Genomic DNA, 17,987 nt, shown 5'->3' with positions numbered 1-17,987 from the left:
CAGCCTTAGGAATTGAAGAGTGGCATTCTCAGAAAGGGAATCAAACAGCGACCAGCTCCAAAGTTAGCAATCCTTGATGGATTCTGCATCTTTTTTAAGTCCATCTCCAAGGGTCATGGGGGGCCATGTGCTGTGAGAATTGAACCTGGAGGTCAACTGCTTGCAAGGCAAGTGCCCTACCTGCTATACTCTTGCTCCAGCCCTCAGACCTTAAGAGGGAATGTTTGCATTAATTTCTGATTGATTCATGTTCATGGCTTTCCATGCTAATTGATAGCAGCCTTTGGTTTAACACCATGTTCTCTGACTACCAATTAGTTGTATATTTTTTCTATCTGAATTTAACTGGGCATTTTATGCTAGACTTTCACTGATTTTTATCTATGCCCATACACATGAGATATAAAAATGCAATTCTCCAGTTTACTTTATCCTTACAATAAAATACCCCTCATCTGCATTCTTAGCAGGTTAAATACATGGCTAAATATGCACAGAGAACTTAAGGTGGTATCAGACCATTTGGGGTTTTAAGGATATTTATTATTTATATTTATTTTTATATTTATATTTATTTATATTTTATATTTACTTATATTCGTATATTATTTATATTTATTACTTATTTATTTTTAGTTATATTTATAACTAATCATTTTTTTCTAGTTTATTGGACACTAATATTTTTACCAAGGAATAAGCAAGAAAAGAGGAAAGGGAGTGAAAAAAAAACTGTTTGATCTTTGTGTTTTGGTTTGGTCATTTTGTTGTTTTGGAGCCATACCCAGCAATACTCGGGGCTACTCCAGGTTCTGCTCCAGGTTGGTTCCCTTGAGTGCTTGCTCAAGGGACCGTTGCAGTACAGGGGACTGAACCCGGGCCTCCACGTTCAAAACTTGATGGCCAGACTGTTGAGCCATCTCTTTGCCCCACAAACACACCTCTTTTTGAAATAGCTTTGCATAACAGGGATGTCAGAGGAAGAAGCTGTGACTAGTAATTTTATTTACACTTGTTCCCCACTCATCTTAAATTAACGATAACTGATGGTATGGAACCAAAAGTACATACTAATTTAAAAAGTAGTTTGTGCTCTATAACAATTCTTCAGCTTTTGCATTCCTTCTTTGCTTGCAGCATCAATTCAGAGTGATGGTGGCTCCCATTTATTGATCAGTTACTATGTGCCAGGCACAGTGCTAAGCACTTTTCATATATTACTCTATTTAATCCTCACAACAAGCTTTTGAGGTAGGTGGTATTATTTTTAAGCCATAACAAGCCAGAAACTTGACATTTCTATATCCTTTTGTGATACAATCATGAAAAAGTCTCATGGGTATTATATTTTAGAAATAAGAATTTCTCACAGAATGACTTCTCATCTCCTCTGGAGTGACAAGTCATTTCCCTCCTAGAAAAATACTTATGAACTGGATTCTTATATACAGACATGAATCAGCACCTGTATAATTAGAAATGCTTAAACTATCATACTCTTGTTTTAATGAGTGTCTACATTTCCAAAGTGCCTGCTTGGTTATTTTACAGATGAAAATATTAGTTCATTTTGAGTTTTATTTTCAGTTAGAGCTTTTAGAGTGCTGGGGGTTGGCAGGGTTTAATAATATCTCTCAGGTGGTTCCCTTAAAAATATGGTTTGTTCTTTTCTTATCTCCAGGCATGGGTCAAGGAACCACACCTCTGTAAACTTTGGAACACTTTTCCTCCAGTGGGTTCATGTGGGTTAGTTCGTGAGGAAGAAACTATAGAGCAGGGGTATTTCTTGGTTGTTCATGGGCAGCAAGGTGATGGGGAAGTTAGAGCTTGCTGTGTTCTTCTCCGTCTGGCAGTACCACATAGCCAGTGTGTCCATGGGTGTTCTCATTTACACACCAACAACTAAACAAGTTTCTTAGATACTTTTGTGTATGCATGCCACACAGGTGGTGTTCAGGGGCTACTTCAGGCTCAGTGCTTGGGGGTCACTCCTGAATAGTTCTGGGGATTAAACCCAGTTCCCCACCCCCCAACCCCACCCCGCAGAAGCATTTGCCCTGCCCCTTGAGCTCTCCACCCAGTCTCTCTAAGAAACCTTTATCTGGCATTGAAATTGTAGCACAAAATTTGGAAAACAGAAATACAGTATTCTTCAGATAATAAAATTTAAATTCTTCTGGTTCAAAATACAGGTTTTGGGGATGCTATGGGATTTGTTTTAAAATTGATCTGTTTCTTTGATCTCCTTTATTCAGTTCATTTGTTTCGATTTGATTCCCTTTGTCCTTATTCCTGTCCACAAAGGAATAAGAGACTGTTACGGGACATCAGCACTAACACCTAGTAGATATTAGCCATTGCAGCTACCTTCTTGTTCCATTAGGATGTGTGGCGTCATGCCAAATTGGAAAGACACTTGGGTCATGTAAACTAAATATCTCTTCAGCCTTCCTCTATCCAGATACTGCACGTTTTCTGGCTGTATTCCCTCAATTCAGATACTGCACACTTTCTGGCTATATTCCACGTACCTAATAATCATCATGTAGCCATCTCATCTTTGAATTTGGTTATTTTAAACTACCTGCTTTTAGGACCAGAGAGATAGTACAGAGAGCAGGGTGCTTGCCTTGCATATGGCCAACCTGGCTTTGATTTCTGGCACCCCATATGGTCCCCCAAGCCTTGCCAGGAGCAGACCCTGATCATAGAGTCAGGAAAAGCCCTGAGTCAGGTGTGGCCAAAAAACATATAAATTAGAGAATGAAAATATAAATTGCTGTGTCAGGTGATATTCTAAGGAGAAATTTGGAGGAAAATGGTATGAGTTTGTTATTCCTTCAGCATTTGGAATGTTCTTGGTATTCACATTTAGATTGCTCCATGAATAGTATTGAGTAATCTGTGCTAGCACTTTCTCTCAGTCTCAGTCACAGAAACCTTTCACTCCATTGGCTACTGAATTCTGGAAACTTTTTTCAACTGCTGATCGTTTTCCTCAAGTTCTCTGCTGTGTACTTCATCACGGAGCATTGCCTTAGATAAGCAGTGACGCATAGAAGCTCCTTTTACTTGGTTTAAAAGGTTTTGTGTTTATTGGTAGCAACCTGATAATGAAAAGATTTCACCCAAATAGTCCTTAGGAGTGCCAGGGATTCTAAGCCACGTGGACCTGTGATGCAGTGGTAGGGGTCACCCAACCACCTTTACCGTGCTTGGGGGCCTTCAGGTAATATTTGGGGGACTATGTAGTGTCATGAATAAAATTTATTCTATTATGCAAGCTGGTCCCTGTACTATGTCTACGGCCCCCAAAAGTAAAAAGATTGCTAAGAATTACAGGATGAAAGTTCAGCTTTTTGAATTGTTTTGGTTTTACAATTGAGACAGGAATGTGGTCATTACAAAATTTAGTCTTTCTCAAGACTGCTTTTATTACTATGCTTTTCCAGGGTTTTTTAGAGAACATTTTTTAAAGAGAAATGTCAATCTTGTTAGTCTAATGTCGCATCAGTTTTGGACACATATTGCTATTGGATGTTTCAAATTTCTAGTATAAGGAGTTTTTTACTTGAGTTGTATGAATTCAGGAGAAGTAGATAAGTTGGGTTTTGTCTATAATAATGCTTGTCTTGCTTTAGAGAAATTTATATGATTCTTTGCAATAAAGTTTGAGTGTCTTGGACAAGACTCCTTTGGGTGCTGTTTGACTTGCTGTTACTTCAGAGGCTGAACTGTTCAGGAGATTTTGCTCTGCCTTTAAACGGTCCTGATACCTTTCTTGTGGGCTGTGTTTATTCCATTGATTTCCATTGGTATCTTTGAAACCCCCCCCCTTTTTTTTTTTCTGAGTTGGATTTTGGTTTTCTTGGGGAGAGGAGAAGGAGTTGCAATGCCCAGGAGTTATCTTGGCTCTCAACTCAGGAATCACTCCTGGTAGGACAGTGCTTCGAAAACCATATTGAATGCTGGGAATTGAACCTGGGTTGGCCACATGGCAAGGCAAACACCCTAACTGCTATATACTAGCCCCCAAAACTCATTTTATTTTTACCTTTCTAAATAAGCCTGCTCCCTCCAAAAAATAAAACTAATAATAATAACCCAAATGAACACTTTTTTCCCCCTAAAATGAAGCCCATTTGTCTTTTTATTATCGTGGATAATATTTCAAATGCAGCTAATGTTCCCAGTTTGCTTTGGTTTCATTTTTGGGGCACAGCTGGCAGTCCTCAGGGATCGCTCCTAGTAGGGCTCAGGAACCATAGGTATTGCCAGGGATCAAACTCAGGTTAGCTATATGCAAGGCAAGTGCCTTGACCCCTGTGCTATATCTCTGGCCCTTCTTATTTTCTTATCCCCTAGATTATTATATACAAAAAAAAAAAGTGGATTTTTAAAATACTGTCAAATTCTTACAAACAATTGCCTTTGGTAGGTAAGTTTATCTTGAACACACTGCTAGGAAGGACAGTGGTGTATGTGGAATAGTTGCAGTTCTTCCAGTTTAAATATGTTTAAATATGTCATCTGACCTACATAACACATCTTCTGAATACGTTATATTACCCTGTTCCCAGATCAGAAAACATTAAAAAAAAAAGTCCCTTGCTCCAGATCCACCACTAGTACTTGACAGAACTGAGATTCAAATCCCAGTCCATAGAATTACAATGCCTCTTTATCACATACTTCTTCCATTTTGTCAGTCTGGTTTTAATACTAATGTAAACTAAATATTTAAATAGAGAATGATTAGGGGCCGGATTGTACAGTGGTTAAGGCATCCGCACAGCCAACCTGGATTCAGTCCCCAACATCCCTTATGGTTCCCACAAGCACCACCAGGAGTACTTCCTGAGTACAGAGCCAGGAGTACCCCTGAGCTTTGCTGGGTGTGACCCTAAAATTAAAAAATAAATGGATTTAAGCAACTATTTTTACTTGCTAAAGTAATCACAAAATGTTTGGTGCCAGGGAGATGCCCTGGGGCACATGCCTTATATACAAGCTCCGAATTGCGTCTCTTGGGACCACACATGCCCATGAGCATTGCCTGGCCCAGGTTGCATCACCTCAATAGGCTGGCCCCTAAAGCCATGCTTGGGAGCTGGCTCCCGTCAAACCCCTAGGTTCCAGTTATCCTTTCATATTTGTCACCACTGTGAGGGCCATACACAGCAGTGTTTGAGAGGAGAGGGTATGTGGTACCAGGGTTCAAATCAAGGACCTCACATATGCAAGGCATATGTTTTATCATTTGAGCCTCATATCCCCACTCCCCTCTATTTTTTAAGGGAAGTAAATAGTTTTCCCCTCCAAAAGATTGCCAGTTTGAACCACCACTGAACCCGAACAGCTGGAACATCAACATATTCTCTGAATCTAATCATTTCATTTACTTTCATTGTTCCTTTGTTGTCAAGAGCAGACTTGACAAATAGGAAATGCCTGTTTTGTAGCAGTCAGGATCAATATACAGTAGCTGTCCTGCTTCCGCTACTTTGGTTCATGATTCTGTAGATCCCTGCAGTCAATACCCATAGGGAGTTTTGCAACCCATATATATCTAATAAGAATTTACTTCTCTGCCAGTGCTGAAAAATTAGAAACCAAGGTGTTCTGTTGTTATTAAACTTTTCTTCAAGTTCTGTTACATTTTCCTTTAGTAGAAGGAGCCAGTAATAAGGAAGAAGCCTAGTTTGAGCTAATTCAAGGGGTTAACTTAAATGTTTCAGCTAATTGTGCTGGCTTGTATATCCTGTTTATATATATGTGGAAATAGAATAATGGCAGGTATTTAGATTTGGACTTTATGTATGGCAATGAGAGAAGTTTGAAGAAGGAAAAAAAATACAAGTTCTTCTTCAAAAGTTGGCTATTTGCAAATACTTTGAAATTGCATTTAAAAAAGATTCAGCTTGCCCAGAAAATTGTTATTCACTGACTTGCTTGTTTGAACTCTTTACTTTTTGTTTATGTCTGTACCTTTTTATATTGATGATAATTTAAATTATGTCACTTGATTTTAGATTATATTGCTATAATCATTAGTGTTATTTTTCAAGACAAAAAACATATAGCTAACAGTCCATGATTTAAAAATAGAATTTATGTTCATGCATTGCACTCAGAATATTTTTAGCAGTGTGGTACATTGCAGGTTCAAATTGGATTAGACTTTTGCATTGAATTCCAAAATATTGGTAAGTTTAGTCCATAATATATACTCTTACTAAACTTTTGTGAGTACTTTTTTTTTAAATCTTGTCTGTCTGTCAGTATCACACTTAGAGGTCATTTCTTAAGTAATGCCAGATGACAAAATTTATTGGTAATAGTCATTCTTTAAAAAGAATTGAGTTATGATGCTTTAATACAAGCCAACCTCACACCACCAGTTGTGTGAAAACCAAGCATGTCAGCAGCTTTATACGAGGATAAACAGCAAAGCACTTAGAGTAGTTGAATGTGAGATGTTGGAATTTTTTTTCTTTATGCCTTTTTTGTTCATTGTTAGTCCTCTTCTGTTTGTGTGTAATTTTGTATGTCTCTGTTTGGCAAATGTGAATTGAATAGATGACTTCTTATTTTATGTTTTAGGCCAAGATTGACAGACACCTAAATATTCAATGAGACTTGAGACTATTCTGCAGCTATAAATTTTGAACCATTGATGTGCAAAGCAAGATCTGAAGTCCACTCCGGAAACTAAAGTGAGGCTTTGCTAAGCCCATAGATTGCCTCACATTTGTCTGTTTACAAAGTAAACTTTACATCCAGGGAACGAAGAGCACCACCAGCAGAAGACTTTGCAGACTCTCTTAATTTGGTGTTTTGTTAAGTTTTTTTTTAATGTGTGTACGAAATGTAGAAAGATGTAAAAAAAATAAATGAGGAGAGACTACTTTGCATTGTACTGCCATTCCTACTGTATTTTTATACTTTTGGCAGCATTAAATATTTTTATGAAATAGACTGTTGATTTGTGTGCATTATCTTAGGACAGCTCTGCTTCAAATGGTGAATTTTTTTTTCCCATGAGTTTACTCAGAGTTTCATAACTAGCCACATTTAACTTGAAGTGGGTTCAAAAGACAGATCACCTGCTCTTTGAGATTTTTCTTTAGTTATTACTAAGTCATTTTTCAGACAATATACGTCACTAGGCAAAAGCAACAAAAAACAAGTTAGAATCGCTCTCATCACTCAGAAAAACAGTATGATGGATAATAGTATTAGCTTACGCTCAAAATTATTTTCATATAATTACAGCAGTTCAGTGCCGTTTTAAAAATCATAGTGTTGCTAGCTGTGCTTTTCCCAAACATTTCCTGTTATAAAAAACCAAGGGGTTGGAAAGATCGTACATCAGGTACTATCTCTTGTCTTGCACGTGACTCACCCAAGTTCATTCTCCAGCACCACGTATAGTCCCCCAAGTCCCACCAGGAGTGATCCCTGAGCACAGCCAAGTGTAGCCCAAAAACCTGAAAAATAAAAAGACCAAGGATACTTCCTGAGCTGTTGGAGATTTTGTTGTTGCTCTTGTTGACTCTTTACTCTCTAATTTCCTAACCAAATAATGAATAGAGCTATATATTAGGCTGTTGGTGATTATCTGGTCCAGAGATGACTCAGACCTTTCCATCACATGAACATAAGACTAACATTATAGCAGCCTGGGGCGAGAGAGCTAGTATAGCAAGTAAAGTGCTTACCTTGCACTTGGCATTCTGGGTTTGATCTCCAGTACCACATTTTTTTTTTTTGCCCCAACTGTGAAAGTTTCATAATACCCCTCAGTGAGTACATCCATTTTATCTTTGTAAGACATGCCTCACCTTACATTCCTTTTGCCTTTTCTTCCAGGACTACTACCGGTCTATTTTAGGAGTGAGGAAACTGTTAATCCCTCCTAAATCTTTCCTAAAGGATGCATGATAGGGGGCTGGAGCAATAGTACAGTGGGTACGGCATTTACCTTGCACACAGGCGACCTGAGTTCGATTCCCCAGCATCCCATATGGTCCCCTGAGCACCGCCAGGAGTGATTCCTGGGTGCAGAGACAGGAGGAATTCCTGAGCATCCCTGATATGACCAAAAAATGAAGGAAGCATGATAGCTCCGTGAATCATGAAATAGCATAGCCAGGCAACCCTCCCATTATGCCTATGAACAACCACTTCTATTTCCTTGCTTCCCATATGCCTATTGACCCCAGGAAGATCTGACTATCCCTTGTTTAAAAGTGACCCAGAGAGAAGCATGCTGGTCTATAGAAGTAGACTATAGACCAAACATGATTGTCACCCATTGCCTCTTTTGCAAACCACAACACCCAATAAGAGAGAGAACAAAAGGAAATGCCCTGCCACAGAGGTAGGGTGGAATGGAGGGGGGGGTTGGGATGGGTAGGAAGGATAGTGGGGGGGATGGGGGTGGGAGGGATACTGGGATCCGTGGTGGTGGAAAATGGGCACTGGTGGAGGGATGGGTATTTGATCATTGTATAATTGAAACCCAAGCACCAAAAAAAAAAGTGACCCAGAAATGATTAATGAAGTGTACACTGCTCAGTTTTGTGTGTGTGTGTGTGTGTGTGTATGTGTGTGTGGGGGGGCACACACATGCATGAACATACATGGGTTCTTAGCAAGTGAGTTATGAACTCTATCTCCAAGGAAAACAGTCCTTATCCTTGGCAGCAATATTAACACCTTTCCTGCCATTTTCTCCTCAGACCCTTTATAGGATCCCTCTGGATTTTCTTCATCTTAATTCTTACACCTGAATTTTAAGAAATGTTATTGTGTGAAAACAAATCACTATGCCTCTCGGAGAGCCCAGCAAGCTACCGAGAGTATCCTTCCCGCATGGGCAGAGCCTGGCAAACTCCCCATGGCATATTTGATATGCCAAATACAGTAATGACAACAGGTCTCATTCCCTGGCCCTGAAAGAGCCTCCCATCGTTGGGAAAAGACGAGTAAGAAGAGGCTGCTAAAATCTCAGGGCTGGGAGGAATAGAGATGTTACTGGCGCCCACTCGAGTAATTCAACTATCAACAGGATGACAGTGATACAGTGATTGTGTGAAAAGATAAAATTTACCCTCAGTTTATTGTCACAGTTGAAAAGATTGATTTCTGAATAGAATTTGGGAAAATAATTCACACATAAATCATATTTTTTTAGACAGGAAAATCTTATACCAGTGAGAATGACCTAATAGAATTTTAGTGTGTAAAAAAAATTTGTGTGTGTGTGTATTTTATTATCACTAGCCATAGTTACAGTGCTGTCTAGCAGTCTTTTTTAGAGATTTTTTTTATCTTTTTTAATTGAAATTTTATGTTCTTTGGTTATAATCCTAATTTTCTCCTCCCCCGGCCCCTGGCAGACACTTCTCTGTTCTTTGGTTCTATGAATCTGATTTCAATACTGAATAGAAATAGGATTGTTCAGCTGCTGCCTTTTGGTGACCAGCTTATTGGACTTGGCATAATGTCATCAAGGTTCATGTGTCATATGGCAAAATATGCTTCATAAGAACTGGAGTATTCCACTGTAGACATGTAGGCTTTTATTCATCTTGTCTATTATGAATAGTGCTTCAAAGAACCTGGGAGTGCTAATATCTCTTGATTTCAGTTATTTTGGGGATGAATACCCAGAAGTGAGTTTACTGGATCATGTTTTTTTTTTTAACTTTTGGGGTCACATCTGGTGATACTTGGGTTACTCCCATTCCACGCACAGGAATTTCTCCTGGTGGTGCTCAGGGGAACCCTGGGGTGCTGAGTCAGCCACGTGCCAGGCAAATGCCCTACCCACTCTATTATTGTTCCAGCCCCTTCTTAATTTTTTTCAACAACCTCCATTTTGTTTTCTTTTGACCGGAGAGGGGTTGGGCCACACCCTTGCTCTGAGCATGGGTCAATATTGGCAGTTCTCAGGACCATATGCTGTGCCAGGGTCAGACATATGCAAGGCCAGCACATAAACCCGTCTCCTGCCCTTCCTTTTTTTGGAATCCCCGCTGAAAGCTGTTTTTCCACATCCTGGCCAACGCTTGTGTCTGATTTTTCATTTTGAAAATCCTGACAGATTTTAACATATTTTCCTGATGAGTGATGTTCAACACGTTTTTCTAGACTCGTTTGCCTGTCCTTAAAGAAATGGCTATTCAGATTAACCCTCTAAAAAATACATACCTTTTTGTTTGATTCTTGAGTCACCAGTGGCTGCTCTCAGGGGACCATATACTGCCAGGGAGCAATACAGGGTTTAAAACTAGAGCGAAAGTACAGCAGGTAGGATGTTTGCCTTGTACATGGCCGACCTGGGTTCAATCCCTGGTGTAACCTTATGGTGTTGGCTAGTCCTCTTCCCAAGTCACAGCCTTCTGCCAACACTACAGTTGCTGTAGAAATCAGATTGGTGTGGAAACCTCCTATCATGGCGATTAAACTTGGGAGTTTTAGGAAACCTAGCAAGAGATCTGAGCTAAGTTGGAGAACTGGCAGCATGTGATCTAAGATATCGGACTCCTAAAGAGGAAACGCCAGTTGCAAGGTTGCCCACTATTTGGGACTTCTGATTATCTGGCCCAGAGAATTATTTAAGGAAGCTGAAATGATGCAAGGTTGACCAGGACACAAGCCTCAACTTCTCTTAAGCAAGGGGATGAGAACACTTCTGGCACCTGCCAGAAGTTGGTCAGTCAGGGTGATAGGGAAGTCCTAAAGACACCCTTTCCAGCTGCTCTACAGAAGCACCCCAAGCAAAAATGGGATAACTGCCCTTTTAGGTGTGGGAACAGAAAATGGAACCATCCCTGTCCACAGAAGGGACTTGTGTCATGGGATACAGATGCAGACTGTGGGGTGGAAGAGAAAGCACAATCTCTCTAAAGATGATCCTAATTAAATTGGCCTGTGTGGACCAATTCTCTTGATGAGATCCACACTAGAGCTCTGTAAATGGGATGCTGAATGAGGAAGGGGAAACGTATTTAACAGGCTGTGTGTTAATGACTCCTGTTGGGTTTGGCAGAGTGGATTTCTGGCAGGTTTTCTCGGTGCTGGATTCTCCATACTCCACAGTGCACAGATTACTGGAATAACAAGCTTTCCCTCACCTTCTGAAACATGAGCCAAGTGCAACATAAATTGTGAGATTTGTTTCTGGTTACCAGGAATACTTAAAGAAATCCCATTGTCAACCGCCGCCATGCTCAGAGCTGTTCTCCACATGCTCAAGCCAAGCCTCACCCATGAGTGAATCCGCAAAAAAAAAAAAAAAAAAAAAAAAAAAAAAAAAAAAAAAAAAAACGGTCTGCAGCAGGAGTTTGTGACTGAAAACTCTGGGTTCAACAGAACAGGAATGGGGATCCTTCACCTGTATCCCCCTGCTTCCTGCAATTTATTTATTTATTTATTGCTTTTTGGGTCACACCCAGCGATATTCAGGGGTTTGCTCATGGCTCTGCACTCAGGAATTACTCCTGGCGGTACTTGAGAGACCATATGGGACGCAGGGGATCGAACCCGGGTCAGCCACGAGCAAGGCAAATGCCCTACCCACTGTACTATCGCTCTGACCCCTGCTTTCTGCAATTTAGCAGTCACGCCTGTAAGCCACCTCTGGCTGGCGCCAGATAATCTCATTGGCCATGGTCCAGAGTCGCATGTCTGTTTCTCCCAGAAGGGAGAATAACACAACATTCACCATAATCATGCTGCCAGACCCCGCACCAGGCTGCTTAATTTGGAGCGCCCCAGATGGGGGCGGATGAGACCCCTCCTTGTTTCAGCCCTCGCAGTCAGAAAACTCCAATATTCAACCACTGCCATGCTCACAGCCCCTCTCGACACACTCGGGCCAAGCCTCATCCAGAAGTGAACTTATTTCTGGACCACGTGGCCACATTCATGGCTGCACTACAACTCATACCTCACACCACCCATACTCCAAGAGTACCACACCACATTTGATGGGGTTTAAAGATTGATTGATGGCAACCAATCTTCTAGGGGAATATTTTTTTACACACACACACACACACACACACACACACACACACACACACACATATATTAGCATGAAAGGCTCAACCTTTAATAACATGTCAGTGATCTCTTATAGAAGGACTTAATGGTCCTTGGGTGAAATATAACAATCTTCACACTCTTTCCTCTAAGGAAACTTTTTGTAGGATTTTCAGTGGGTTTTCATAACAATACAAAATAACTTATTTCAGTTCTGCTTTGGGGCAGGAGTTGGGGTTCAGGATGGAAACATCTGGAATATGGTGATGGGAAGGTGTAATAGTGGTGGGATTGGTGTTCGCATGTTAATTGTAATCAAATATTGTGAACTATTTTTTTAAAAATCCCAATGAAGCCAAAAAGTCAACAAAATGATTTCCAACATTTTAACAAAAAAAAAGGTTATTTTGAGGTCTTAGATTTGTGAAAGTTAATTCTTTGTGAAAGTTAAAGCTCCAGCCGGACTTTCAAACCTCCTAGTATTTGTACTACATTATTTCGTTAAATATGCTGTAAATAGCCTTCGTGGCTCCAACAGCAGGTCCGTATTGTGCAGGATGACTGTGGCCTGAAGACCTTCTTGAATTTAAAAGGCAAAAGTTTTATTTCTGTCTGGCACATAAACTTGAACTAAAACTGTGGTAATAGTGCCAGTGAAGTTCACATTTTGAGAACTAGACAGCAGGTCATTTATTTGGAAAGACTTTGAATCCCTTCCAGAGTGAAATGGAGTCTTTTATATCCAGCATGCTTGGAATAAAAGTTTCTCAATAGGAAAATAAATAAAAATAAATTAAATAATAAAAGGCTGTGTATTAAGTTGGAAAATAAAAAACGAATATTCAGGTTGGAAAATAATGGGTTCCGACTGAAAATCTAAAAGCTCCTAATTAAAGGACTGGAGTGAATGATAATACAGCAGGGAGGGCATTTGCATTGTACATGGAGTTCAGTCTTTAGCATCCCATACGGTCCCCCAAGCACCACCAGGAATGATTCTTTTTTGTTTATTAAAGAAAATATTGATATTTTATTTTTTCTCCAGATTTTTTTTATTAGTGAAACACCATGAGGTACAGTTGTAGACTTACAAATTTTTGTGCTTGGGTTTCAGTTATACAATGATCAAGTACCCAGCCCTCCACCAGTGCCCATTCTCCATCACCATGGGTCCCAGTATCCCTCCCACCCCCCATCCCCCCATCCCACCCTGCAGGCCCAGGAGTAACCCCTGAACACCACCAAGTGTAGCCCCAAACAAACAAGAAGCACTGGATTCAGATGACACACTGCTTCATTTGGAAGCAGCTCCTGTTCTCCCTGTGGAAAAAGAAATGCTAAGAGGGAGCACATAGGGATGGCTTACAAATGTTCTTTCAAGTGGGGTTTGGAGGGGCTGGAGAAATAGCACAGCGGGTAGGGCATTTGCCTTGCACGCAGCCAACATGGCCGACCCTGGTTCGATTCCCAGCATCCCATATGGTCCCCCGAGCACCGCCAGGAGCAATTCCTGAGTGCATGAGCCAGGAGTAACCCCTGAGCATCGCCGGGAGTGACCCAAAAAAAAGCAAAATAATAATAATAATAATAATAATGTGGGGTTGGAGGCATAGTACAGCGTAGAGGGTGTTTGCCTTGCACGCTGCCAACATGGATTTGATCCCTGGCATCCATATGGTTCCCCAAGCCTCCCTGAGCGCGGAGCCATGAGCACCCCTTCCCCCTCCAGAAAGAAAGAGAGAGGGGGGAGGGAGGGAGGAAGGAAGAGAGGAAAGAAGAGGAAGGAAGGAAGGAAGGAAGGAAGGAAGGAAGGAAGGAAGAGAAAAGAAAACTTCAACCAGCCACATCGTCTATAATGTTGGGTCAAACAAGAATTCAAAAATTTGTCCCTGAGCTTTACAGGCACCATCTGTGCTCACTCTGTATCTAGGTGCTGACTCCGTGCTAGCTCCTGGACTTCACCAGCAGCCACCTGGACTGACTCCCTGGTAAGCACGGGAAAGCGTACCAGGACCCTGAGCACTGCACAGAAATCCTTTTCTCCCTTTCGATCATATGACCATAACAGGACCTTGTCCCCCTCACATCTCATCAGAATGTTGGATGATGCTTTGTTTTATTGCAGATTGCAGTTCATCTAGTCTGCTTTTAATTGGCACACTTGGAATGTAATTTTGGGGGACAAATGAGATTGGAGTCTCTGTATCATTGGTCAAGTGTTCAAGACCCCGGCGCACCATGCAGTGTCTGTGATAGACAAAACACACTTCTTGTTCGTCTCTCCTTTTTGGCTTCTGAGTCTCTCTGGCAAACTTCAGGTACATGCAACGCCCCCCTACCTGGCTTCTCCAGCAGCAATAAAATCCACAGAGAAAGGTCATGTGAGGGCAGGGAAAGAGAACGTGCTCAAGACAGGAAGACAGGCTCTGTGAGAAATCAACTTTGTTGGAACTTTCATCTTGGAATTCCAATATTCAACTCTGAGAGACAATAAGTTCCTCTTATTTCAGCTTGCAGATAGATGATGGTTATCTCATTCACAGCAAGCCAAATTGGCAGATCCTATGGAAAGAGTCCGTGAAGGAAGTTAAGAGCTGAGGGGCTCATGGTAGCTCAAGTCTAGAGCATATAATCACAGCTCCCCACGAATCACTGAGAGTGACCCCTCCCCAGAACCAAGCCAGGAGTAGTTGGGTATAACCTCTCTTTCCCCGCCAAAAAGCTAAGAACTGAATTTGAAGATTTGCAAAACTGCGAGCTCTTCTGGACAGGAAGGGTTGTCCTTACCTACCTGTCCTTTCCCCTAAAGCCTAAGATAAGTAAGAACAGATCAAACTGACGCAAGGGGCTGAAGAGAGTACAGTGAGTAGGGCACTTGCCTTGCATGTGACTGACCCGAGTTTGATCCCTGGCATCCCATATGAGCCCCAGAGGACTGCCTGAAGTAATTCCTGAGTGCAGAGCCAGAAATAAGTCCTAAACATCACTGGGTGTGGCCCAAAAAACAAACAAAACCCAAAACAAAAAAAAGTCTGACTCGGGGCTGGAGTGATAGCACAGTGGGTAGGGCATTTGCCTTGCACGCGGCCCACCTGGATTCAATTGCCAGCATCCCATATGGTCCCCTGAGCACCGCCAGGAGTGATTCTTGAGCGCATGAGCCAGTAGTAACCACTGGGCATCACTGGGTGTGACCCAAAAAGCAAAAAAAAAAAAAAAAAAAAGTCTGACTTCAGATCCTTTGCTTGACCTGGATCAGTGGGTAAGGCTCTACGGTCTCCAGTTCCTTGCTTGCTCAGTTCAAGCAAGAAATGCCAGGAGTGATTCCTGAATGCAGAGCCAGGAGTAACCCCTGAGCATCACTGGTTGTGGTCCAAAACCCAGAAAAAAAGAAACAAAAAGTATAATTTAGCTTTAGTCTTTCCTTTAAGGGAGTAAATATAGCACTCTGGGTCCGTATTTAAGGCAAGTGTGAGGGCCTTCTGAACACAGGCCAGAGTCCACCTTTGCCTTGGCCTTGTTTTTTTTTTTTAAAAAAAAATATGGAACGCTTCACGAATTTGCGTGTCATCCTTGTGCAGGGGCCATGATAATCTTCTTTGTTTAGTTCTAATTTTAGTATATGTGCTGCCGAAGCAAGCACTTGGCCTTGTTTTTGAGTCTCTATTTACTGCCAGGAGAGACAGCTCAAAGGGCTGGAGCAGAGGCTTTGATGAGGGAGGCCTGGATTTGATCCTGCATGGTCCCTTGAGTTCTCGGAGCATCCTCCAGGCATTACTGGATTTGAGTAAAGCAATAGAGACGCACACAGAGAAAGTGACATTTGCCACTGCTCTGATTCTGCCTGTTGCAGAATATTGTGCTGCTCGCTCTGCTTCTTCGTAGACATCATTCTCAGACACCATTAAGCATTGTTCTTTATCCACTTGACTTCCAGGGGTTCCTAAATGATTACTGCAAACCATAATGCCCAACAGTAGAGAGAGTATGGGGAATATTGCCTGCCATGGAGGCAGTGAGAGGGTGGGAAAGGGGGGGGGGTATACTAGGGATATTGGTGGTGAGGAATGTGCACTGGTGGAGGGATGGGTGTTTGATCATTGTGTCATTGTAACACAAACATGAAAGCTTACAACCATATCGCACAGTGATTCAAAAATTAAAATTTTTAAAAATTTCTTCTGTGGGTACTCTTCTAATTTTTATTTTGTTTTGGGGGGCTACACTAGGCTCTGAGCTCAGGGATCACTTCTGGCAGGGTTCAGAGGAGACCCTATGCAGTGCTGGGATCAAACCAGGGTCCTCTGCTTGGAAGGCAAGTGCCTTAACTCCTGCCCTGTCTCACGAGCTCAGGTGCTTTAATATGTCCAGCTTGAATGTCCAAGTTGAGAGCATTTTCAGGTGGATATTGTTAATCAAGTGTGATGCATGTGGCCAGGTTCTCCTTATGCAGCCCTTAGCTCCTCAGAGCAGTCAGCTGGTAGCCAAGATTTCTGCAGCCTTTGGTGTGTTTTTTTCTTTTGTGGGGGAGGGGTGGGAAAGGAATGGTTGGGTCACACTCAGCAGTGCTCAGAGATTACTCCTGGTTCTGCACTCAGGAATCACCTATGGTGGTGCTCAGGGGACCATATAGGATGCTGGGGATCGAACCCAGGTCAGCTGCATGCAAGGTAAGTACCCTCTAGCCCCTCTGCAGTCTTTTGCAAGATCCCCTGCCTCGCCACCTCTCTGGTGTTTGTCATAAAGATCGTTCCTGGAAGCATCATTCGAATGATGCTTCGTGATCTTGCTGCCTCTTGCAAGGGCTGATCAGGGTGTAGTAAGTCATTCTCATGTTCAGAGCTCCCTGCTAAGATTCACCTCATGCTTGAAGGGAACAGAGTTAAACTAAACTGTTGGTGGCTGTGAGAAACTTGATCAAAGGGGTTTATAATTACTGAAGTATCAAAAACACTGTAGTTTAAACACTTTCAAACTAAGCAATCAAAACTCCTTCCCAGAATTCTTCCAAGGACTGATTAAACCTTCTGTAACTTAAAAATAATCAGTTTTATCAGCACTCACTCGCAGGTTGAACTCAAATGTTTGACACACGGAACAACAAACTTTGCTTTTGTCTTCCCAAGCTAGTCATACACAAATGTCTCCACATCCTGCACTTTTTTCTTCACTTGTTTTACAACAGGGCTGGAGCGTTAGCACAGCGGGTAGGGCATTTGCCTTGCACACGGCCAACCTGGGTTCGATTCTTTTGTCCCTCTCGGAGAGCCTGGCAAGCTACCAAGAGTATCCCAACCACACAGGCAGAGCCTGGCAAGCTACCAGTGGTGTATTCAATATGCCAAAAACAGTAACAAGTCTCACAATGGAGGTTACTGGTGCCCGCTCAAGCAAATCAATGAACAATGGGAGGACAGTGCTACAGTGCTACAATTTTTACAACAGGAAACCACCCTGGGGGGGGGGGGGGGCTGTCAAGCAACATAGAAGCAGCTGAGTTAAATCCTGAGGCTGATTCTCCTTCTCCCTAGGTTCAGGAATCCTTAACTAACAAAGGCAAAAACTTAACCAGAGGCAAACACTGTTCAGAGTTCAGAGATTGCTGGGCTCAGTGTATGCTGCTGAGGCCCCAAGATCATGGGAAGTTCCCCATCATTTTTAACGGTGCAGGGGAGAGGAAGAAGCTTCAGAAAGATCTGGAAGCTGTAAGACACACCAGGTCCTGGAACCCTGGAGGGCAAAGGCGGCTGGAAGATAGTAAAAAGTACTACCTGGAGTTTGCATAAATGGTCCAAGGCCAAGTGAGTGTCAGAGTAACCTGGGGGCCAACAGAATTTGGCTCACACACTTAGATAGGCTGAGGTAACTGTAGTGAGATGGCATGCCACCTTGTAATTAGAAAAGAAATTCATATGCCTGAATTGGAGTAGAAA

The 17,987-nt window shown here is 41.9% G+C and overlaps 1 protein-coding gene and 1 non-coding gene across 2 annotated transcripts in view; one reads left to right on the top strand and one right to left on the bottom strand.

Moving 5' to 3' along the window:
• PTPN2 (protein tyrosine phosphatase non-receptor type 2) overlaps nt 1-6,978 on the top strand; it is an 82,420-nt gene extending 75,442 nt beyond the window's left edge. Inside the window, exon 10 of the mRNA XM_056127505.1 lies at nt 6,604-6,978. Within this exon, the coding sequence (XP_055983480.1) occupies nt 6,604-6,625 (22 nt within the window). The 3' untranslated portion in view covers nt 6,626-6,978. The remainder of the gene's footprint in view (nt 1-6,603) is intronic.
• An 8,612-nt stretch (nt 6,979-15,590) lies between these two features.
• On the bottom strand, nt 15,591-15,697 carry LOC130036249 (U6 spliceosomal RNA). The gene has a single exon (XR_008794302.1). It is a non-coding gene; the product is annotated as a U6 spliceosomal RNA (small nuclear RNA).
• Nucleotides 15,698-17,987: the final 2,290 nt, after the last annotated feature.

This window comes from Sorex fumeus, unplaced genomic scaffold, assembly GCF_029834395.1.
Source record: "Sorex fumeus unplaced genomic scaffold, SorFum_2.1 ptg000063l, whole genome shotgun sequence".
NCBI classification, from domain to species: Eukaryota; Metazoa; Chordata; class Mammalia; order Eulipotyphla; family Soricidae; genus Sorex; species Sorex fumeus.
Note: the sequence above shows the minus strand (reverse complement) of the source record. Positions and strands in the feature narration are given on the sequence as shown.